The 19,640-nt window shown below is 43.8% G+C and overlaps 2 protein-coding genes across 2 annotated transcripts; one reads left to right on the top strand and one right to left on the bottom strand.

Annotated features, from left to right (window-relative positions):
• Nucleotides 1-3,873: 3,873 nt before the first annotated feature.
• On the bottom strand, nucleotides 3,874-6,240 carry CCR75_007501 (uncharacterized protein; the record flags this gene model as incomplete). Its single annotated transcript, XM_067965560.1, has 1 exon — nucleotides 3,874-6,240. The coding sequence occupies one exon, from the start codon at nucleotides 6,238-6,240 to the stop codon at nucleotides 3,874-3,876; it is 2,367 nt and encodes a 788-aa protein (XP_067819455.1).
• Nucleotides 6,241-18,843: 12,603 nt separating this feature from the next.
• Nucleotides 18,844-19,071, top strand: CCR75_007502 (uncharacterized protein; the record flags this gene model as incomplete). The annotated part of the gene is made up of 1 exon (XM_067965561.1): nucleotides 18,844-19,071. The coding sequence occupies one exon, from the start codon at nucleotides 18,844-18,846 to the stop codon at nucleotides 19,069-19,071; it is 228 nt and encodes a 75-aa protein (XP_067819454.1).
• Nucleotides 19,072-19,640: the final 569 nt, after the last annotated feature.

Here is a 19,640-nt window from a genome sequence, read left to right as displayed (position 1 = left end):
TTATCTGTGACGAGTACTCATATTTATGGCACGCAAGAACCGATTTGGCTGACGTGTTGGCAATTTTAAGCTATCTCCGAAGTCAACTTCGGAGATCAGATTATAAACTTGCTCTTGATCAATTAATAATTAAGACATTCAATGTCGCTTTTTCTTCCTTGTGGTTTATTTCAATAAGTACCTGTGGACGTATTCCCTCAATTTTTTGAGAACTTATCCCTTCATGTATTTCGAGAATTATTCCCTTATAAGTCTGGGAAGTATCCTTCCCAACTTCCTCACGCTGTGGCTGCGCAACCACAGCGAGATCTTAAACGATCAGATCTCCAGTTGATCTAGGTTTTTCGCAGTGTCTCTTATAGACATACATTTAAATTTTGATTAAATGTTGCTACTAAAGCAAGCATCCTCGTTTCGATTTACTCAACTTATTCGAGTCGAACTTCGAAGCTGCGTGTGCTTTTGCATAAGTATGATTACGTCACGATAGTGGACTTTCGACGCTGTCTGTGCTTGTGCACAGCCATCGAATCAAACTCCACAGTGTGATGGGTTGCCACTCCGAAGTCTTTTGCAGTCGTGCAAACGACCAAACCACTAGTGAGACCATCGCACTCACTCGAGCGTAAGACATTCACACGCTTGTGGACCCTTTAAGACGTTTATCAGATGGACATCTGATAAACGAGAGGTATCTAGTCCATGAATACTGTATTTACTTAAAAAAAGGCAGAAGCTCCTGAGACGAGAAAAGTTACGAGGCAAGATTAGACTTCACTCCTGTATTCGGAGACGATACACAAATACCATTACCTCTGTTCTTGTAGCTAAGGCTTCTTGGCTTCTTTGAATATTCCTCTGCACGTCGTGTACGTAAAGTAATCGAGGCACCCTTCCTTCACGGTAATCAGTGTAGGTTGACTAGTACTGCTGTCAGTACTAGCAAATGTTGCCCTGTTACACCTGGTAGCACTCCTAGACCGTCCAACGGCCTACGCTCGTCCCATCGAACATGGCTTGTTTGATAAAAAAAGAGGAAGCTTCCAAGACTCCAAGTCCCTCAAGAAGACTATACCACAAAACGCGTGAAAGTTCACTCAATCGAGAAACGTTGAATGGAGAGCGGTTGAATGCATGAGCTCGGTTAGAAGGCGGGCCAGCCCTTGGCGCCGTGCTGTTCACTCTGAACACAGATAAACAACATGCGGACATAGCCAAGTTTATACAACATAAGCTTGATGGGACTAAGGAAATGTAGCCTTGCTTTACCAGCAAGGCTCTTAAAACGTGGAGGGGTGAGATAACAAGGTGCTCAACAGTTGGAACTGTTGTGACATCAGCATTTACATGCTGCTGCTAGAGGGCCGACGCTTTTGCGTAAATCCGAAAGCTTAAAAATCGAAATCGCAAAGCTTAAGGCAGTCGAATGCGACTCCCTTTTAAAATGGTTTGTCGAATTAAGCGACGCCATTATAGCCCGCCGCATCAATGATGATGCGATGAAAGTGAAATTTTGAATATCTATCTTAGCCGGGCGTGTCAAATCTTGGGCCTTAGGGCTCAAGCTTTACAACTCGCTGGTTTTTGGGTCTTCTAAGGCCTTTAAAATCCGGCTCAGGTAAACATTAAGCCGCCACGTGCCGAATTCAGGGCTCGAGTCAAGCTTCCAGATTCGAAGCAGGGCAAGCGTGACCTTCACGCTTATTCCAAGCATCCACAATACCTGTTCAGTTGTATCGTGAGTCATCCAATTGATGAACAAAAACAGGTAGCTGTGTTTTTCAAAGATCTTGCAGACGGTCCTGTTAATACTCACCTGTTCCAACTTGAAGTAGAGTCGCTCGACCAATCAATCCCTATAGCAGAACAGGATGACTTCAGCCTGAAACAGGCTTTCGTCGACTGTGGAACTTATCATCCTCCGATATGACAAGAAAATGGAGGTCCAGAATCTTTGGACCTCTCGTATGTAGAAAGCAAATATATCGCTCCCAAATTACAAAGATTGCAATATTGCAATTGTCAAAAGACGGGCCACTACGCCTATGAGTGTAGTGCCCCACGTCCAATGCCTAGAAACTCTAAGCGAAACGATTGGTTTCTCGGTAGGAACAGCGGAGGCCGCGGATCCGCCGCGTTACAAAATCGCAACGGCGAGGCGTGATGTCAAAAAATGGTCGGGATCAATAGGTGCGGAGCGCTTTATTGAGTGTGGCTATCTTTCAGGAGTCCGTGCCAAAGCGATTGGTTGGCTCAAATGTGTTTGATTTACTTCAGTTTCGCTTGTCTTGGATAAGCTTGTCGTGACGAAGTGTTAATTGTTGGTTTGTGGAGCTCGTCATGCGTGCGTTGTCCATGCGTCGCGCGACTTTTCGGCACACTTCCCGTGCTGGTTAAGTAGTGGTTTTCTCGCTATTATGGACATTCACTTCCCGCCACCAGAACAATCGCTGCGCAAAAGCGATTTCGGCTTCTCATTGAAATCCCGTCGAGCGCCCGCAGGTCTTGCTCAGCTGCTTTCTTGTAAGTAATCATTTGACTAAACTGGAATCCTAGATCACCTGCGATATTTCGCCAGATCAAATATCCAGTAATTGCACAAGACCAGTTTTCTAGTGCCCTGGTAGTTTCGATTGCACTATTCGATGCAAATTTGGAGAAATTAACAAAATTAGTTATGGAGTTGGAGCAAATGTGCAAAATAATCACCCTCATTCCCAAAAAAAAGCAATTCCTTGAAATATTGAAAGGAGCGAGAGTATAGGAACGAAAAGCAGGTTACATTGAGTACCGATAGTGTACCAATAGATGCGGCAATCACAGCAGAATAAAAACATCACAAACATTACGCATTTCTAGTAATAATGTCAACCCTTATATAAAAGTTTGCGTTACACGATCAATCATGGTGATGGAAAGATAATATCGAAGTTTTCAGCTTATATACGCAAATATTGTATCTTGGCTATTGAAATAAAAAAAAACAATTTTAAAATTGATAAAAGAGGCTGGCAATAGAAGGATGACGCAAGTCTCAGCAGCTGCAAATTGCATTCGCGATAGAATGCAATGATGGTTTTAGTTGGTGGCATCTCTCCGACTGGGTGTCTGCAGTTTCAATGACATGCTCCGCATTTCCACTAAGGTTCTACCTAATGGTTTTAACGTGGGCACAATCAGTGAAGACCGCGAAGCTTAGGTGGCTTTGAAGTTCTGTCTCCGTGGTAAAGATACGATGACGCACTTTATTATACAACAAATGTCTTCGTGTGCATTTCAGGATAGTGTTTGGTCTACTTCAAAAATGTGCGGCCGAAAGACGCAAAAGTTTAGCTTGAACATTCGCAGAAACGAGAGCGACTCGGCAGGATATTAAGATGGGACGAAATCGCAATTCCACGAATATACAGGTAGGACTGTCACACGCAGGTCATTCAGTTCATCGAACGTTTTCTCAAGACTTCGTCAACGTGGTGCGTGCAATGCGAGATTGTTTGGGACATAACTGCAGATACAATGATTATTGTGTAATTACTCGCTCGAAAGCACAAAAACGGAAGCGAACACTTGTGTTTGACGCAATTAATATGTACGGCTTTGACCCCAAATTAAATGTGCTACACTCTTCCGTTTTTGACCTAGAATCTGAAAGAAATAATATTCTTTAGATGAAGTCACGATTTGCCCAACCCTCATATAGAATTGAAAAAGTAGGCCAGTTCCTTCTTTGGAATAAAAATGTTCTAAGTCTCGACCGCAATCGTCAAGTCGTTTGTATGAATCTGGCTGTATAGAAACAAAATAATCCCTTCTTTTCCGAATCCAGAATAATTATCTCCCTTAATTAGTTGCTGAGGCTGGAATTGACCGGTGCTAACTTGCCGTAGTAAACGTATCAATGAGATAGGTATTGTATGCAGACAAAAAGGTTTTGTCGATCTTTACGAGTTCTTTTGAGTCGGTGCGAAAATTGGTCACACAAATGCTATGAATAAAATTGTCATCGATTTGCATTGCCATCCAACGGCGGAATTGAGCCCTTTGCAAGTTTATCGCAATTTTGGAAGAAGGGTTCGACTGAAGTTCTATTTGTAGCAATCCCGCCAATATTATGTCTTCCAAATCCACCAAAAGCAAATAGCTATTTCTGTTCTCCTTCGACATTAGGTTGTTGTAATTTGCCCAGACTTCAAGCATTGGAGTAACATACCACTTTTCTCGTTCTTGGATAAGTGTTATGATGAGATGGACAGGAGCTGGACCTTCGCCATCGCTGGCCCAAGCCGCAATTAGCTGTTCTAAAAGCGTACGACTCCGAATATTATTCATATTGTCCGGGGACAACAGCAATAACAATAGCTCTTTATCGGAATACCAACGCCTAAAGGCTACTAGCTCCACGTTATCGACAATCACGTAATCATTATGTAGAAACTTTGACCACGACATGTATAGCTCCGTGGTAAAAAAGCTGCTCTTCTTTTCGTTAAGCTTGAAAAGAAGGAAATTAGTGTCAAGAATCAAATTGTCATAGCGGTAGTCCCCGATGGTGTCTGATGATAGGCAATAAGCTTCGTAAGCAGTATAAACTTTTCTGTCTATCGCCAGGAGCGCTCGGTCGTCATGTGAATTTTGAAGGATTTTCTTAATGTCGTCAGGGACGCGATTGTATGTCTTCCAACGCACAAACTGGGTATCTTGAAAGCTATAATGTGCTGCGACGTGGATGTGATTAGCAGCTAAAGCTGCCAAATCTTTCGCCTTTTCCAGGTCTGTTGCTAACATTATATCTTTAGAGATCACATAAGCTTTATCAGCACTAGTGACTGAAGGTTTTCGCAACAATAGATCGATATACTTCGCCCAGCCATTCAACAATGGATTAGTGACCAAATTTTCGTCTGCGAGAAGACGATTAAAAATAATTTTAACATGCGATTTGACTAATTTCTCAGCGACGCAAAGTGTTATCAGCTCATCCAAAAGTTGCTGACTTTCGTGGTGACCGCCATTGTCCGAAGAGAGTAGTGCTGTAATCAACGTTTCATCGCCGTAAACTAAACTGCAGATTTTTGCTTTTATTGGATAGTCATCGGGAAAAGGTTTCGTCAAGTCATCGGGAAAAGGTTTCATCAAGGCATCGGACCACTCTTGGTACTCCGGCGTTGCAATAAGATCGAAATTCTTACTTTTCGAAGCCCATGCCTCAGTCGAGGTGATGGCATCATAGTATGCGTTGTACGTAAACAAGATTTTATCACTATATTCGTTACGCAGGTCGTTCGCAGTGATCATTGTTTGCAATTTGTCTGGACTGGCTTTGTATTTACGCCACAGCTCAAACTGTAATATTTCAAAACTAGTTCCAATCATGTCCATATTATGGTCCGACGAGATCGATGCTGCGTGAAACAATATCGACAAACGTTCTTCGCCAAAGATATGGATGAGCTCTTTTATTAGATCCCCCGTGTTGGTATTCTGACTACGCAGGCTCAAATGCTCCAGAAAGGCACCCAGTACTGGACTGTTGATTAAATAAGATCCTGGTTTCTCAAGTTTCAACATAGTAGCCATATCTGCTAGCTGCATCTTGTCATCGTAGCAAGCTGCTATAAGCTTCTCCACAAGTTTTTTACTCTTCACAAGCTTGGAATAGTTGGGTGAAGACACCAAATCAATCAATTCAAAATAGTTTCCACCGAAATCTTCGACGGTAAGACATGAATAAGCATTACTTCGCAGTATCGCACAATTTCTCCTTAACGCTGGCTCCTTGGCCAATTTATCAAGTTGTTGCAAATATATGACCAGTAATTTATTATCTTGCATGCGTTCGGCAATCTTAGTAGACAATTTCCGCGTAAACTCGCCCATCTCCACAAGAGCTCGTATTCTGTCAGCAAACGGGACATCGTCTAAGTTTAATAATTGGTTCCGTAGTTTGGCTACTGTAATAGATTTAACCTTGATTCTTCCCAATAGACGACTGCGTATGTCGTTGTGATTTATTTTATTTACCAAATTGCGAAGAGCTTTAAAATTTACGTTCGCTCTAGCCTCGTTGTTAGTGCTTGCTAGCTTTACATATCGCAAAGAACGAGTTGGAACAACATTGTTGCGGTGCATAATGGACGAATCTGTTGTAGCTTTCGACCCATTCGTCAATGCTAAATCTGCAACCGCAGGAGAAGCGACGGCATCAAGTAATAGTGCGATGTACAAGTAGCGAATTCGCATTATTTTATTGTAACGAATCATTTCATTGAACACACAGATATAAGAGCAGATTTCACGAAAGAGCACACAAATCTGCTTGAAATGGGCCAAGCTGGCTAGCAGAAGTGCTCTTAATACGCGTGCGCTCATTGTAATTTTATTTGAGAAAATCTGAATAATGCGAATACCCACCATTTAGTACGAAACAACTGATTACTCTGGGAACATATAATTATTTTGAGGAGAAAGGTAGCGTACACGCATTCAAATGTTGCAATAGCTTGTATCAAAAGGCAGTCCCAATGGAAATAATAAAAGGGAAACCATGTAAGCCTCGTACTCATAAGGAAGCTGACCATATACAACCAAAAGATAGATAATGGTCTAAGTGTTAAGCTGTAACGGGGCACCATTCACTCGTACTGTTTGTATTTAAGTTGACCTTACACTGATTACAGTAAAGGTTAAGTGCCTCAAAACTTCACATACACAGGGGTACAGAGGAAGGTTTCTAAGTAGCTAAGGGTCTTTCGCGACCAAACGTATTTCAAATGATTAGAATTAGGGAAAAGTAAAACTGTTTTAAAATAATTAATTATCTACGTAATGAAACGGGGTGTATCGTTACATGAAATTAACACTTAAAGGTTGTTAATTAATATATTATCTAAAAGGTAGAGAATATTTGGAGAATATTACTTTACATGGGAATATTCTAAAAGCTTATCCATTGGTAGATATAGACCATTATATCTACTTTCTCCGCGGTCCAGTCAGCGCTGGACGCGCGCACAGACAAAGACAGATAAGACTTTTAGTATATATTTGTATTAATTTATGATAAGGTTAGTATTAAGTAGATAGATAGACAAGAAGAACTTAGTTATGTTAATACAGTTTTCATTTAACCCTCTTTGAAGCAAGTATTTTAAAGAGAAGACTTCCTCTGCACGTACTAGTGTACGTGAAGTGACGTGAGGCACCACTCGTACTGATGCAGTGCGAAGTGGACTTGTACTGAAGCAGTACAAGTCGTATTGCTCCGTTACAGTAACGGTATTATATCTACTACTGAACGTTTATATTAATATCTAGCTAAGTATGGCGCCTCCTTGCGCACGTCACAATCGTGTCTTGAAACGATTGGCGGGGTTGATTTAGACATAAAGTAACCAACCAATAGAGTTAATGCCAATAATACCAAATTTGGTATTATTGGAACTATTCAAGTCAAAATTAACAAAGATATTAATTTTTGTACTTCTTTGTTTCTTTCCTCTTATAGGAAATAATACTTATGTAACAGGACACCCGTTACCCCCCCCCGTAACACCCCCCTTACACCACCCCCCCGTTACGCCACCCCCCGTAACCATCAGTAACTATAGTGACTGATGTAGGTGACACGAAAAAATAAATATCGTTCCCTGTAATTTGCATTAATGGTTTAATCAAAAAATTAAATTACCGATTTTTGCATTATTGATTTTGACATAAGTATGTGCGCGTGGGCCGTGAGGCCGCAAAGCTGACAGCTGCACGGATCAGTGCAGCAGTCAGTAAGGCAAATGTTACAGTAGACGCTGATGCATCTACTGCGGGGAATATGTCACCTCCTATTCCCATTTGAGGTAACTAGGGCATGTCATCTTTTGATGATATTGCAGGGGACGGTTGCAAGTCGCTTGCCACACCAATTGTATGTAAATGGACCAAATCACCGGCATCGCCAGCCTCAGTATCTACTGGAAAGGCCACAGAATCATCCGGGGCCGAGTCCGTTGAATCTTTGGGCTGTAACGTGACGACCAGAGAGGTGATTACGAGGTTGTTTAACTCGTCATGCCTTGGTGGTGGAAAGACATCGTCAAATGACTCCGTGGGGGATGAACACTATGGTTACGTTAGTATGCGTCACCTGGAACTAAGTGGTCGCGAAGGGAAGTTTGCTGGTGGTGGTGCTAGTTTGCATCACCAGAAAAGCAGTGATTCTCACGGCCAAGCTAACGATAACGTTAACATGAGCCAATAGGAGAGAAATCGCAGTACGTTGCGGTTCGCTCCTGAAAAGATGCATTGATCTCCCTCTAAGGGATATTTCTTTTGTTGGTATGAAATGACCAACGATTGATATCATAATCCTGAGCGAACAGCCTGTGGGGGGTCGATGGCAAGCTGACAAGACGTCAAACGTCTCAAGAATCGGCACAGAGCCAAGGGTCTGGTGCGATTGAACTAGGTGCTTAGCCTGTATAGCAACAGCAGTCAAGGTCGTGGCGACGAGTACTATACAAATAATGACGATTCAAGGCACGTCGACGAGTAACCTTTGGATCCGTCTTGATCCAGGATGACGAGTCTTCCAACGAGATGTTCGAGGCCGTCGAAGATAAGATGGCGAAAGTATTTTCAGTTGAGTTGCTTCACCACATTTTCGGATCTGACAAGGGATGGTAAATATCATGGAGTTAACATTAAATCTGTTCCTGTCCGAGCAAAAGAAAGGAGATACCCACGAAATACTTCTAAGCAACTGCCACATTTCAAAAAGCTATTTCGGTGGTCAAAAAGGTTAAAGACCTAACAGGAGGGTCACCCTCCAAACGTACATGAAGAGACCCTAGTCCAAATAACTATCATTCGCTCAGCCCGTTCTCGGCTCTACTATGCATATATACATTATCGGCGCATTACATGAGCTACGACTCAGTTGATTGGCATTAGTCCCTATCTAAACCCTTCTGGCATCACAAACCACTCTCTCAGCATATTGCTTGGGTACTTACTGCTGTTTTGGCTACATCGGACTGCTTCACAGTAAAGACCATTCAAATTTATTGAAGAATCGATAAATGACCTTTCATGAAGCTTAATTATTTATCTTCCCGCGCGATCGGCGCGCGACGTGATGGGCGTGTTTAGCTTAATTTATGCGTGATCCACGTGCCGTTTAAGAGATTTTCATTATCACGTACATGTCTCGCTTATCGAACAACTCATCGATGTGATCGACTTATTCCTTTGGAAACGGTGATTGCCTGGTCACACAACAATCGGTACGTCAATCTCATCCCTATTATACCTACCGGCTGATAGTCAGCTAGCCACTTGTTCTAAGAACACATCACGGTGTTCTTATCAACTTCGCAAAACGGGCTGTCTTGTAAGGCGTCCCAGTCTGGAACAGTGAACAGTTTCTTCTTGTCGGTCTCCGAGACGCTCTCGATCATTGTAGACGACGAGCAGCAGTCCATTTGGTTCACATTGAATCTGGTACGCCTCACCAGGTAATCCATAATTGCCATTTTAGTAGGGTAGCAGTAATTCATTTGCCCCCACACTAAATTCTTCATTGTTTATTTGTGACCATATTTGTCCACAATCGTTGTTGCTTGTTCCCTGCGCTTGCCACCATGTCACGGACTTTTCGCGTGATAGCTAGTCTCTCATCCACAAAACGCTTAGTGTCGCTGACGCGTTTAGCACCCATATCGTCTATGACACCTCCAAGAGGTCGATCTGAGGACGCTGCTGCGTTAATCGTCAACGGGCACAGGGACGTCTTGCCAAACCTCGGCACTGACACCTATGGTGTCGTGACCACTGCTAAATTGGCCAGGTTTCTGGGGGGAATTTTTGCCTTCGACGTGTGTTCTTTTGAGCCATCGTCATCTTGGCATCGCTATTGCATTTGCTCCGAGCGTTGTGAGAGGCCGTTACGAGAAAAACGAGAGTGGCGTCTGAGGATGGCCTTGTCCGAAAAAACGGTGTCAAACCATAATGGCGTGGACACCAATACTGATAGCTAACTTTACAAAGAACATTTCTTTGCTTCAATTTGTAGGTGTCGCCAAAGTGCGGAATGCATCCACCACGACTCGGTTGGCTAGTTCTTCCTGGTCATCGATCTAGGGATAATCGGTTGTCGACATGTGGATCTTACTACCCAACATCTCAAACACATGACGTCAAAACCTGACGTGAAGCGCTTATTCAGTCCGATCCTATGGACTGGCAACTCGTGTAGTTGAAAAACTTGATCCAGATTTAAGACGGCTGCCTCTTTGTCTGCGATTACGGTGCTACATAAGTTAAATGAACTATGTTACGTAGTCTGTGTACAAACAAAGATAGCTTTGGCGTACAATGTGGCCAGGTTGGTTTCCAAACATGAAGTCCAACGATCAGATTTGTCAACAACCAATTGTTTTCAGCAGTGCCTTCAGCCGAATTCTGATAGAAGGTGCTGGCTTAATGTGCTGACACTGTATCCAGAAACGAATAAAGCTGACAACCCATGGGGCCATTAAAATTCCGGACACTCGTAAGCATGTCTTTTCACGATCCAAATGCTTAAAATCTATAACGCATGACGGAGCTCGTTGAGAATCTTAAGCTTAAAATCTATGTCATGAAAACATACATTCTCAAGGGAACACAAAGTGACAGCTGTCACGATAGCGCTCCATCGCTTTAAATCGAGCGGCTTACCTTCGCCTTCTGGTGCGACAAATGTATAGCATTTCGTACACCAAAGTAGTTAAACGAGTTGAAAATGTTCTTCCTGACTATGGCACTCCTATGTTATGGAGGTTAAAGAGTTGGTCACGTGCTAGATCGTCCTGGTTGCCATTGATGACGACTCTGTTTATGCCTTAGCGTGAGACACACTTTACTGGTATCTAACCTCGAAGTCTGGTCTCGCGAATACGCTTCAGCCTAGACGATCTTCTAACTGACATGTATAAATTTTTTAGATAAAATCCAGAAAATCATGTCACTATTCGCGCCATCTTACGCGAGATGTGCGACTAATTTTTGCGGCCCGCAATGATGCAAGATGCATGATCCGTGTAGACCAAAACGGCTTGGCGCCTAACAGGTGTACTCGAATTTTAGCATAGCATACTGAAATTAGCTCCTTGTTTTGCACAGGGTGTTTCAATTCCGCAACTTTTCAAGAGCCGGGACTAGTATGACGTGTTACAGTCAACGCTGTCGTCATCCTTCTGCATTTGCACGCCGCCGATTGCACAGAATGCTTGCATCGCAGTTGACGCAAAAGGGCGTATCCCTATCTTGCGATTCAGCATCGAATTGCATTACCGATGCTTACGCATCTATATGCTCTTTTACTCAAACCTATTCTGTATCCATTCTAAGGAGGTCAAGGAAGGAATTTGTCCGCATTGCATCATTCTCTCTATACCGACGCAAGTAATTTTCGAGTCCTAGGAATCGATGTAGATCCTTCACATGACGTGGGACTGGCCATTCTTTACAGCCGTACCTTTTCTAGGGTTGCTCGTACATCATAGGTGTTACAAAATAGCTCAGTAAAGATATCGCAAGGACCTTATATATATTAATATCGAAAATTGATGTTTTATTGGGCTCCACTCAGAGTCTTCAGCACAGCATATGCCACGTGGGTTTTCTGAAACGATATGTGAATCTACAAGAGATCACACATCCCAATTTCTCTAATGTAGCCGATGCTGTCGCCGGCCATGAGTAAAGCTTTGTTGATATGAGGGCTTCGACGAAGATAAATGATAAATTCTTCCCACCTTGGAAACTCGAAGAGCGAGGAGTACTTAACGCTTATGCAAATCTTTTAATAGCAACTGCTTCAGAAACGCCAGTCGAAGTTGTAGCCGTTTGTAACCCAGAACTCTTCGAGCGGAACATTTTGAAGATCCAAAGTCAGCCGATAGACTTAAATCTTGAGATCCCGATCCGTCATTCAGCGGGAAAGGATGCTTTTAGGAGTTGGCGTAATCGCCACTTCTATCGGGCGCCGCTTGCATCGGTAGATGCGGCTGGGAACCGACGTTTTCTTGTAAACAGGGTGCTAGAACACCGCTTCGTGCAGCATAAGCTTTCCATTCTCATGAGCTGGTCGGGATACCTGAAGGTTTTCAACTCATTGGAGCCGGTTGACGCCTTGCGCGTCGAGGTGCCGGGACTGGTGTGCGCCTTTACAAAGAAGCCCCACTCCGCATAGTCAGATGGACTAACAGGGATAGCATGTTGAAGAGGGTCTGGACGTGCAGTACCATCCATGACTTCTCTCACACACGAAGCAGCGAAATTGATTTGCTGCGATCGTTGTTTCGCCACATTTAAATTGAGCTGAAGTTGGCCCCGGAAATTTGCTTCGTAATGACCTGTGGCATCCTAATGTGAAGCCCAAGCTGATCACAATTAACTACCCGTAAAAGTTTGAGCTGTGCACTGCCAATAAATACACGCTAATTACTCTAATCATATCCTTAGGACCGAATGTGATTGGCTGTTTCGTCGTTTCATTTAAACGGAACACGACAGAAATCGCAAAAAGTAAGCCGAAAAATCGAATTTTCTTAAGTTTTTCACGAGTGGTAGCCGCCAAAACATTGAGATTTTTCGTGGTGCGCTCTCTAGGAGCGACGCACTTACTCAATTATAACGCTACCATTCGGATCGAGGTGACATGGTTATCATATTACCGCCCTTATTTCGGTGACCTTCTGACACAGGCTGGACTATGTTGCGCTTTATGTTTATGCCCTTCTGCGCCTAGATCTGCATTGTGGATACTAAAATTGCAACTGTTTAGATTTGACTTCTGTGGCGCAACTTCGCCTTCACGGTCAGTAATCTAAATTAAGGTCGCTGCGCTGTTGACGCAAAAGATGGCACCGCTGCATTCACCACAAAGGATTGATTAAGCCAGTAGGCTTATGTGGAAAGGCGATAGTGACAGTACTCTTTTTCTTATCCGCATTCACCCACAGCTCATAAAATGGAGACGCTTAAGGTGTGAAGGCGAACTGCCTAGCCCCAACAAAGCAAGTGCCTCATCACATTACAGTCAACAATGCGCAATGGATCTATATCTTACTTTATAAGTAAGATAGATCATTACATCCGGTTAACATTGGGATAGCAACTGTGGCTATCAGTGTTGCAACCGTGTGACACTAGGAAGATAATCGCGGCGCGTTCGATTTGTGTTTGGCTTTGCGTATGGCTTTACAGAGAAACTATCAACTCTGCCTCTTAAAGGTGTCACGGTGAGCGCCGAATGGCGTCACCCTAGTTGATGCAGACACTGGTCGCCTCTATAATATCGGTTAAGGTTTGCATTGTGTTATGCAACTAGATGCATTCACATCAAAGAGGATTACGTCTAAGGCGGACATTACCTATGAGCCGAGGTATATGTCATTTAAACGCTCGCCATGTAGGAACGCGCATCAACCAATATGACATATATTAATTTCAAAAGAAAATGTTGTTTACTTTTCAATGTTTACTGACCACTCTCAAACTTACTACTAATATACAGTGCGGAAGCGAAAATGGGTAACTAGCCTGTGTGAGAATATCTTAGGCGCCGACCACCTACTTTGTTGTGCCAAAAGATGTGTGTCTTGTAGTAAAAGGTTGCTCGAGAAGTGTGACGGGGTGTCCCGTTACATGTATTTTTTTCCTTTGACAGGATAAATGAAGAAGTACAAAATAATTATCTTTAATAAATTAGACTTTATAGTTCCAATATTACCAAATTTGGAAATAGTGAAGCAATAAGACATAAGTTCTATTGAGTGGTTGATTTAAGTTTAAATTAACCCCGCCGATCGTTATAAGACATGATTGCGCGGTGCGCATTAAGGCGCCATACATAGTTTATTATTAATATAATAAAGTCAGTAGTGAGATTACACGGTGCTCAACGTTTAAAACTGTTGAGGTAGCAGCGTTTACATGCTGCTAGCGGGCCGACACTTCTACGCCGACCCAAAAGCTTTCAGATAGAAATCTCTAAACTTAAATCAGTCGTAGGTGACTCCCTTTATGATGTTTCGTCGAATAGACGACCGCATCAAAGCTTGCCGTATCAGTGATGATGCGACGAAAGTGAAATTTGGCATGTCCACCTTAGCCGGACGTCTTAAATTTTGGGCCTTGGGGATCAAGCTTTACGACCTATTCGTTTTTGGGTCGTATGAGGTCTTTAAGACCCAGCTCAGGCAAATGTTTGAGCCGCGACGTGCCGAATTCACAGCTCTAGCCGAGCTCCTGGATTTGAAGCAGGGCAAGCGTGATCTTCACGCTTATGCCCAACATACACGGTACCTGGCCAGTTGTATCGTAATTCATTTAATTGATGTACAAGAACAAGTAATTGTGTTATTTAAAGGTGTTGCAGACGGTCCTGTTAAGACCAATCTCTTTCGGCTTGAATAAGATTCGCTCGACCAAGCGATCTCTAGAGCGGAACAGGAGGACTTCAGTCTCAAACAGTCTTTTGTCCACTCTGAAGCTTATCGTTCTCCGACAAGAAAACGAAGGTCTAGAGCCTATGAACCTCCCGTATGTTGAAGGCGAGAAACCTCGTTCTTCAGATTACAACCGAGAAGAAAAAGGTAATCGTTGTCAAAAGACGGGCCACTACGCCTATGAGTGTAGTGCCCCACGGCCAGTGCCTCAAAACTGTGTGAGAAGATCGACCAAGGAAAAGCGGAGGATGCGGATCCATCAAGCTAATTCTCGGCTCATATTTTCTGAGTGTTGCGAAATCACAACGGCGAGGTCGTTCGTAAAAAAACGGTAGGGTTCAGTAGGTGTGGAGCGCCGTACCGATTCAGCAACGTCAAAAACCTTTTGACGAAGTTGCTCCTTACACAAACATTGTGTGTAACTACCCCATGTGATGCGGTTAATCTCATCACCTTGAAAATAAAAGTGTCAAATAAATAACCGCATAATTCCCATGTCGATTGTGTGGCGTCGAACAAAAAAATTTAATCGACGTCAATCGATAGAAGATCGCAGGCTCAAGTTCGTTGAGCACAATATCCCTCAAACATGGATGACAGTGCGCCTAGCAAGAGGCGAACCTGTAACAATAAAGAAAGGTGTAGTCGGTATCCAATACATAAACAGTGCGATGATGCTTTCATCGTACATGATTTAAATTACAAATTTGATGTCATCCTTAAATTACTATGGCTCAGAAAGTACGAGCCATGCATAAGCAAAAAGAAATTGGCAGTATCAAGCCGTGACGATGCCTGTCTCTTGTTCATCAGATGGCCAACTGATGAACATCTTGGAGCGTCCACAAGCGTGTGGATGTCCTACAACGAGTGCGGTGGCTTCAATTGTGGATCAGTCGTTTGCACGACTGCACAAGACCTCAGTGTGATGACCCATCACACTGTGGAATTAGATCCTGACGGCTGTGCACAAGCACAGGCAGCATCGAAGTTCGACCACTCAAATAATTTGGGTAGTACGAAACAAGGATGTTTGCTTGGAAAGCAACATCTAAGCAAATTTGAAATGCATGTCTTAAAAAGACAGTGCGAAAGTCTACGATAGACTGGAGGGTCGATCTTAGAGGATCTCGCTGTGGATGCGCAACCAAAGCCAGATGCAGTTTGGGGAGGATACTAACTGAAGGAAATAAGCTTTCAAGAATCTGCGGGAGTAAGTGTCAAGCCGTCAGGTACGTGCGGCACAAAAAGAACATGTCCCAGTATAGTAAGACGCATGAAAGGTTGGTCAGCTGACGTCACAGTCTGACGTCGCAGTCTGACGTCATTGTCCGACATCATCGTCTAACATCATCGTCTGACATTATCGTCTGATGTCATCATCTGACGTCACTATAAAGCATCTAGAAGACTCTATAGGACAGGCATAAGGTTGCGAACTTTGCTTTAAATATACCAAGTGAAGCATAAATCTTCACATCTGGTAGCACTTTTTGTTCCCCGTCCCCATCGCCTCCGCCGTCACCACAGGGCTCGCAACCCCTGCACCGCCGTATATGCCGTGCTAGCGGCCCCTGCAGCATTACCGCCGCAGCTCAAGAGCAGTGATCAGAGGAGCCCATTCGCAAGCCCAAATCATTTTAAGGGCAGGTACTCCTTTTCATTGGCTATAAATTCTACTCCATTAGTACAGTGACCATTATCGATATTGAAGTGTTAATTGCCATAAATCGTCTCGTTTCAGTAATAAGTCAGTTTGGTTTACGGGAGGTCAGTACTTCGGTTCATGGCCCGTCACCCGCGTAAGCAAGCTTCGAAACTCAACACCAACGACTCGCTTGTGTAGCTGTCCGCGAGAAAGCCGGAAGCAGCCGAATAGTGCCGCACAATCTGCTGGAATCGATCCGCCGCACCAGCCGCAAGAAACACCTGGACAAGACTCACGCTCCAACTCGCACACACATCAAGGGTCGCCTTCTCGCGCACTCCAGTAGTTTGCTCACCTTTGAGAGCACTCACAGCCTGCGCATTTCGCGCAAAATCGCTGGGCACCAGAGCAAGACCGTTCGAGTCCTTTGTTCTGGGCCACCTGGGTTCAAGGTCGTGCTCGCTTGCCATCAATCGACCACCAAGTCAAAAAAAGTCTTTGAACACAGGACCAACAGAAGAAACAAGACGCTAGATCCATCACGTACAGTTAACTAGTCGTTAATATCATTTCTGATCTTATAAGTTCCATTATATCCACCCCGATGACTTCCGATCAGCATGCACAGCTGCTGCTAGCTCTAGTTGCGACTATGAAAAACAAGCGCAGTTGCTAGAGCAGTTTCAAAGTCGAAATAGCAATCAGAAATCAAGCTAAAAGGTGTGAAACTTCCGATGTGTGGGGGTAGATACAAAGAATTATTTAACCTCTACAAGGAGCAAGTAGAGTAGTTCTTCCTTTCAAAGGTAGTGAACTGGACGAGTCAGGAGCTTTCTCAAAAAAATGCCGTCTTAGGTGGAACATTCTTTTTGTCATTGAAGCAAGGAGATGCTCAATGGTATGTGCTGCAAAATCAGGAAGTCACAACGTGGATGATTTCTTCAGCAAAGTTGAACGTAAATTCGTTCCTGCTGATTTGCAAGAGCGCTTGCGCAAAAATATGAACACTATGAATGAGCGCGATTGCAAAGATCTCCCTGATTATGTGGGTATGTCACGTAGTCACGTAAGTCCGAGACATGAGCGAGCATGAACAGATTATATAGTTTCTACGCGGACATACTGTTCGTACGCGGGAAGAGGTTCAGTACCATCGCTATACATAACGCTGTCCGAAGCCATTTCAGTTGCGGTGGACTTCGACCGCTCTCATCCACCGAGATATTCCCGTGGAATCTCGCGCGATAGACCGAAGTACAGGTCATACGAAAACAGTCGCCGATATCTATCGAACGATAGTACAGAGCCAATGGATGTTAGCACCGTGCAGATTTCGTCTCGCGCACGAATATCGCCGCCGAGAATTGTACTTTAAGTGCGGTAGTCCAAATCACCGCTCCGCACAGTGTCATAATCGCCAAACACGTATGATCGAGTAAACACCCATTCCCAACAAAACTATCAATAGCATGTACATCACCAACATCTCAACAATGTAGACACGCGTCATTTCGACGGAACGTGGACATCGAGTCACCCAACGAAGAGAGTGGAAGATACCATTCGTATCGAAGGTATGAATTTACCAAAGGTGCAAGTCACGGAATGAGACCTACCGGATACACATGTCTTGAGATTTGGTCAACCATGGTTCATCAAGTGCAACCTACAGATAAATTGACGTACACAACGGCATCACACACCACGTTTGAAGACGTGGATGGCCCGACCTTCAAAGAGAAGATGAATAGTGGAGCCTATCATGAGATATATCAATAGAAGGTTTCCAGCGTAGAACGAATGGAAATACCGCACGAGTTAAAAACAGGCCTGAACGAGTATAAGGACGTATTTATCGAACAACTTCCAAAAGAAATGCCTCCAGCGCGATCAATTAACAATAAGTTACAAATGCAGTACCTAGCCCCCGTGCTCCCTTCCGTCTTTGAAGGTTGAGCAGGACGCCCTTTAACAATTCGTTAAAGAGAATATAATACAATAAATGGATCGAAGTGGCAAAGATCTCCATGGGTCTTTAATATTTTTGGAATTCCGAAAAAGGATCTCATAACCGGAAATTTTCCAAAACGCGCCCAATGAATTCGACGCGGAATTCGAAGATCCCAATTCGATGGGTGATTGACTTTCGCTATGTTAATAGCATGTCAGTCGTGGCAAACATTTCTTTGCCGTCGTTTGAAGAACTATTTGATCGCATGGCTCGAAGCAAGTATTTACGCTTTTCGATCTTGCACAAGTGTACCATCAAATGGTAGTCTTACCTCCAAGTCGACCGTATACGGCTTTCAGAACTCAAAAGGAAATGCATCGATGGTGTCTAGCACCAATGGGTTTTATCCGGAATGCCTGGAGTCTGGTTACGGCTTATGCGAACGTTGTTCGACCAGCTCAGAAAATTTGTTGTCGTGTATCTCGACGATATATGCATCTTTTCCGGACGAAATGACCGACTCGGGGAATTACAGAACAGTCGCCTGATTTGAGGACCACGTCAGCCACGTTCGCGCAGTATGCGACGTGTTGCGCAAAGAAAAGCATTGTGCTCGACATTCCAAATGTGCATTTGGTCGAAAGGAGATTGCATCATCGGGCATATGGTTTGCGACGAGGGCCTTCGCGTTTCGCGTTGACCCAAGGAAAACCGATACTAATTTTGCCAAGTTATCGCGTCCTCTTCGAGATTTAACCATGCAAGATACTCATTGGGACTGGGGAGAAGATCAGCAACGAGCTTTTAATGCATTAAAACTCGCACTTCAGCAATCACCAACTCTTAAGCTGCCGGACTTTAATCACCTTTTTGTCGTCACAACGGATGCTTCTGGGTTCTGTTGGGAGGTGTTCTTTCTAAATGCGCCAACGACAACGACCCACGTCATTGTGTTGTATTCGAATCTTCTGGACCCCCATGAATAAAATGGCCCTTGGATTTGCTCCTGAGCGACTCCTATTGGACGACACTCCCTAGGCAAGTAAGAGGTTTGAGACTTCCCGCGGAATGCACTATTTGAGGGCAGAATGAACCATGTGCCTTCCCAGAAGATGAGAGTTTCGAGTACAATCATATGTAGAATAATAAATGACGTGTGACATATCGGGAACATGGCACGGAGGCACAGCAGGTGCGTCAGAAGGTTCTCCAGACACAGCTGGACGAAACGATGCGTCGTCTACAACGTTCGACTATTCTTTAACATGATGTAAGACAAAGTTTAGCGGAGAAAAGCACCTCAGCGTTCGTTCCATTTTTTGGGACACCTTGGTTGATGGAGCATCCACTTACACGCTAAACTGTCGGGGCAGGCTGACAAGTGTCTTCCAAGGAGATACGGACGCCATTTTTCTGGAACAGTCTTGATCGCTAACAGCTCTTTACGTGAGCTACGCCATGGTTTATGTAACGGGGCACTGCGACTTGTACTGTTTCAGTACAAGTCCACTTCACACTGCTTCAGTTGTGAGTGGTTCCTTTCGTTAGGTGACGT

This window comes from Bremia lactucae, linkage group LG9, assembly GCF_004359215.1.
Source record: "Bremia lactucae strain SF5 linkage group LG9, whole genome shotgun sequence".
NCBI classification, from domain to species: domain Eukaryota; phylum Oomycota; class Peronosporomycetes; order Peronosporales; family Peronosporaceae; genus Bremia; species Bremia lactucae.
Note: the sequence above shows the minus strand (reverse complement) of the source record. Positions and strands in the feature narration are given on the sequence as shown.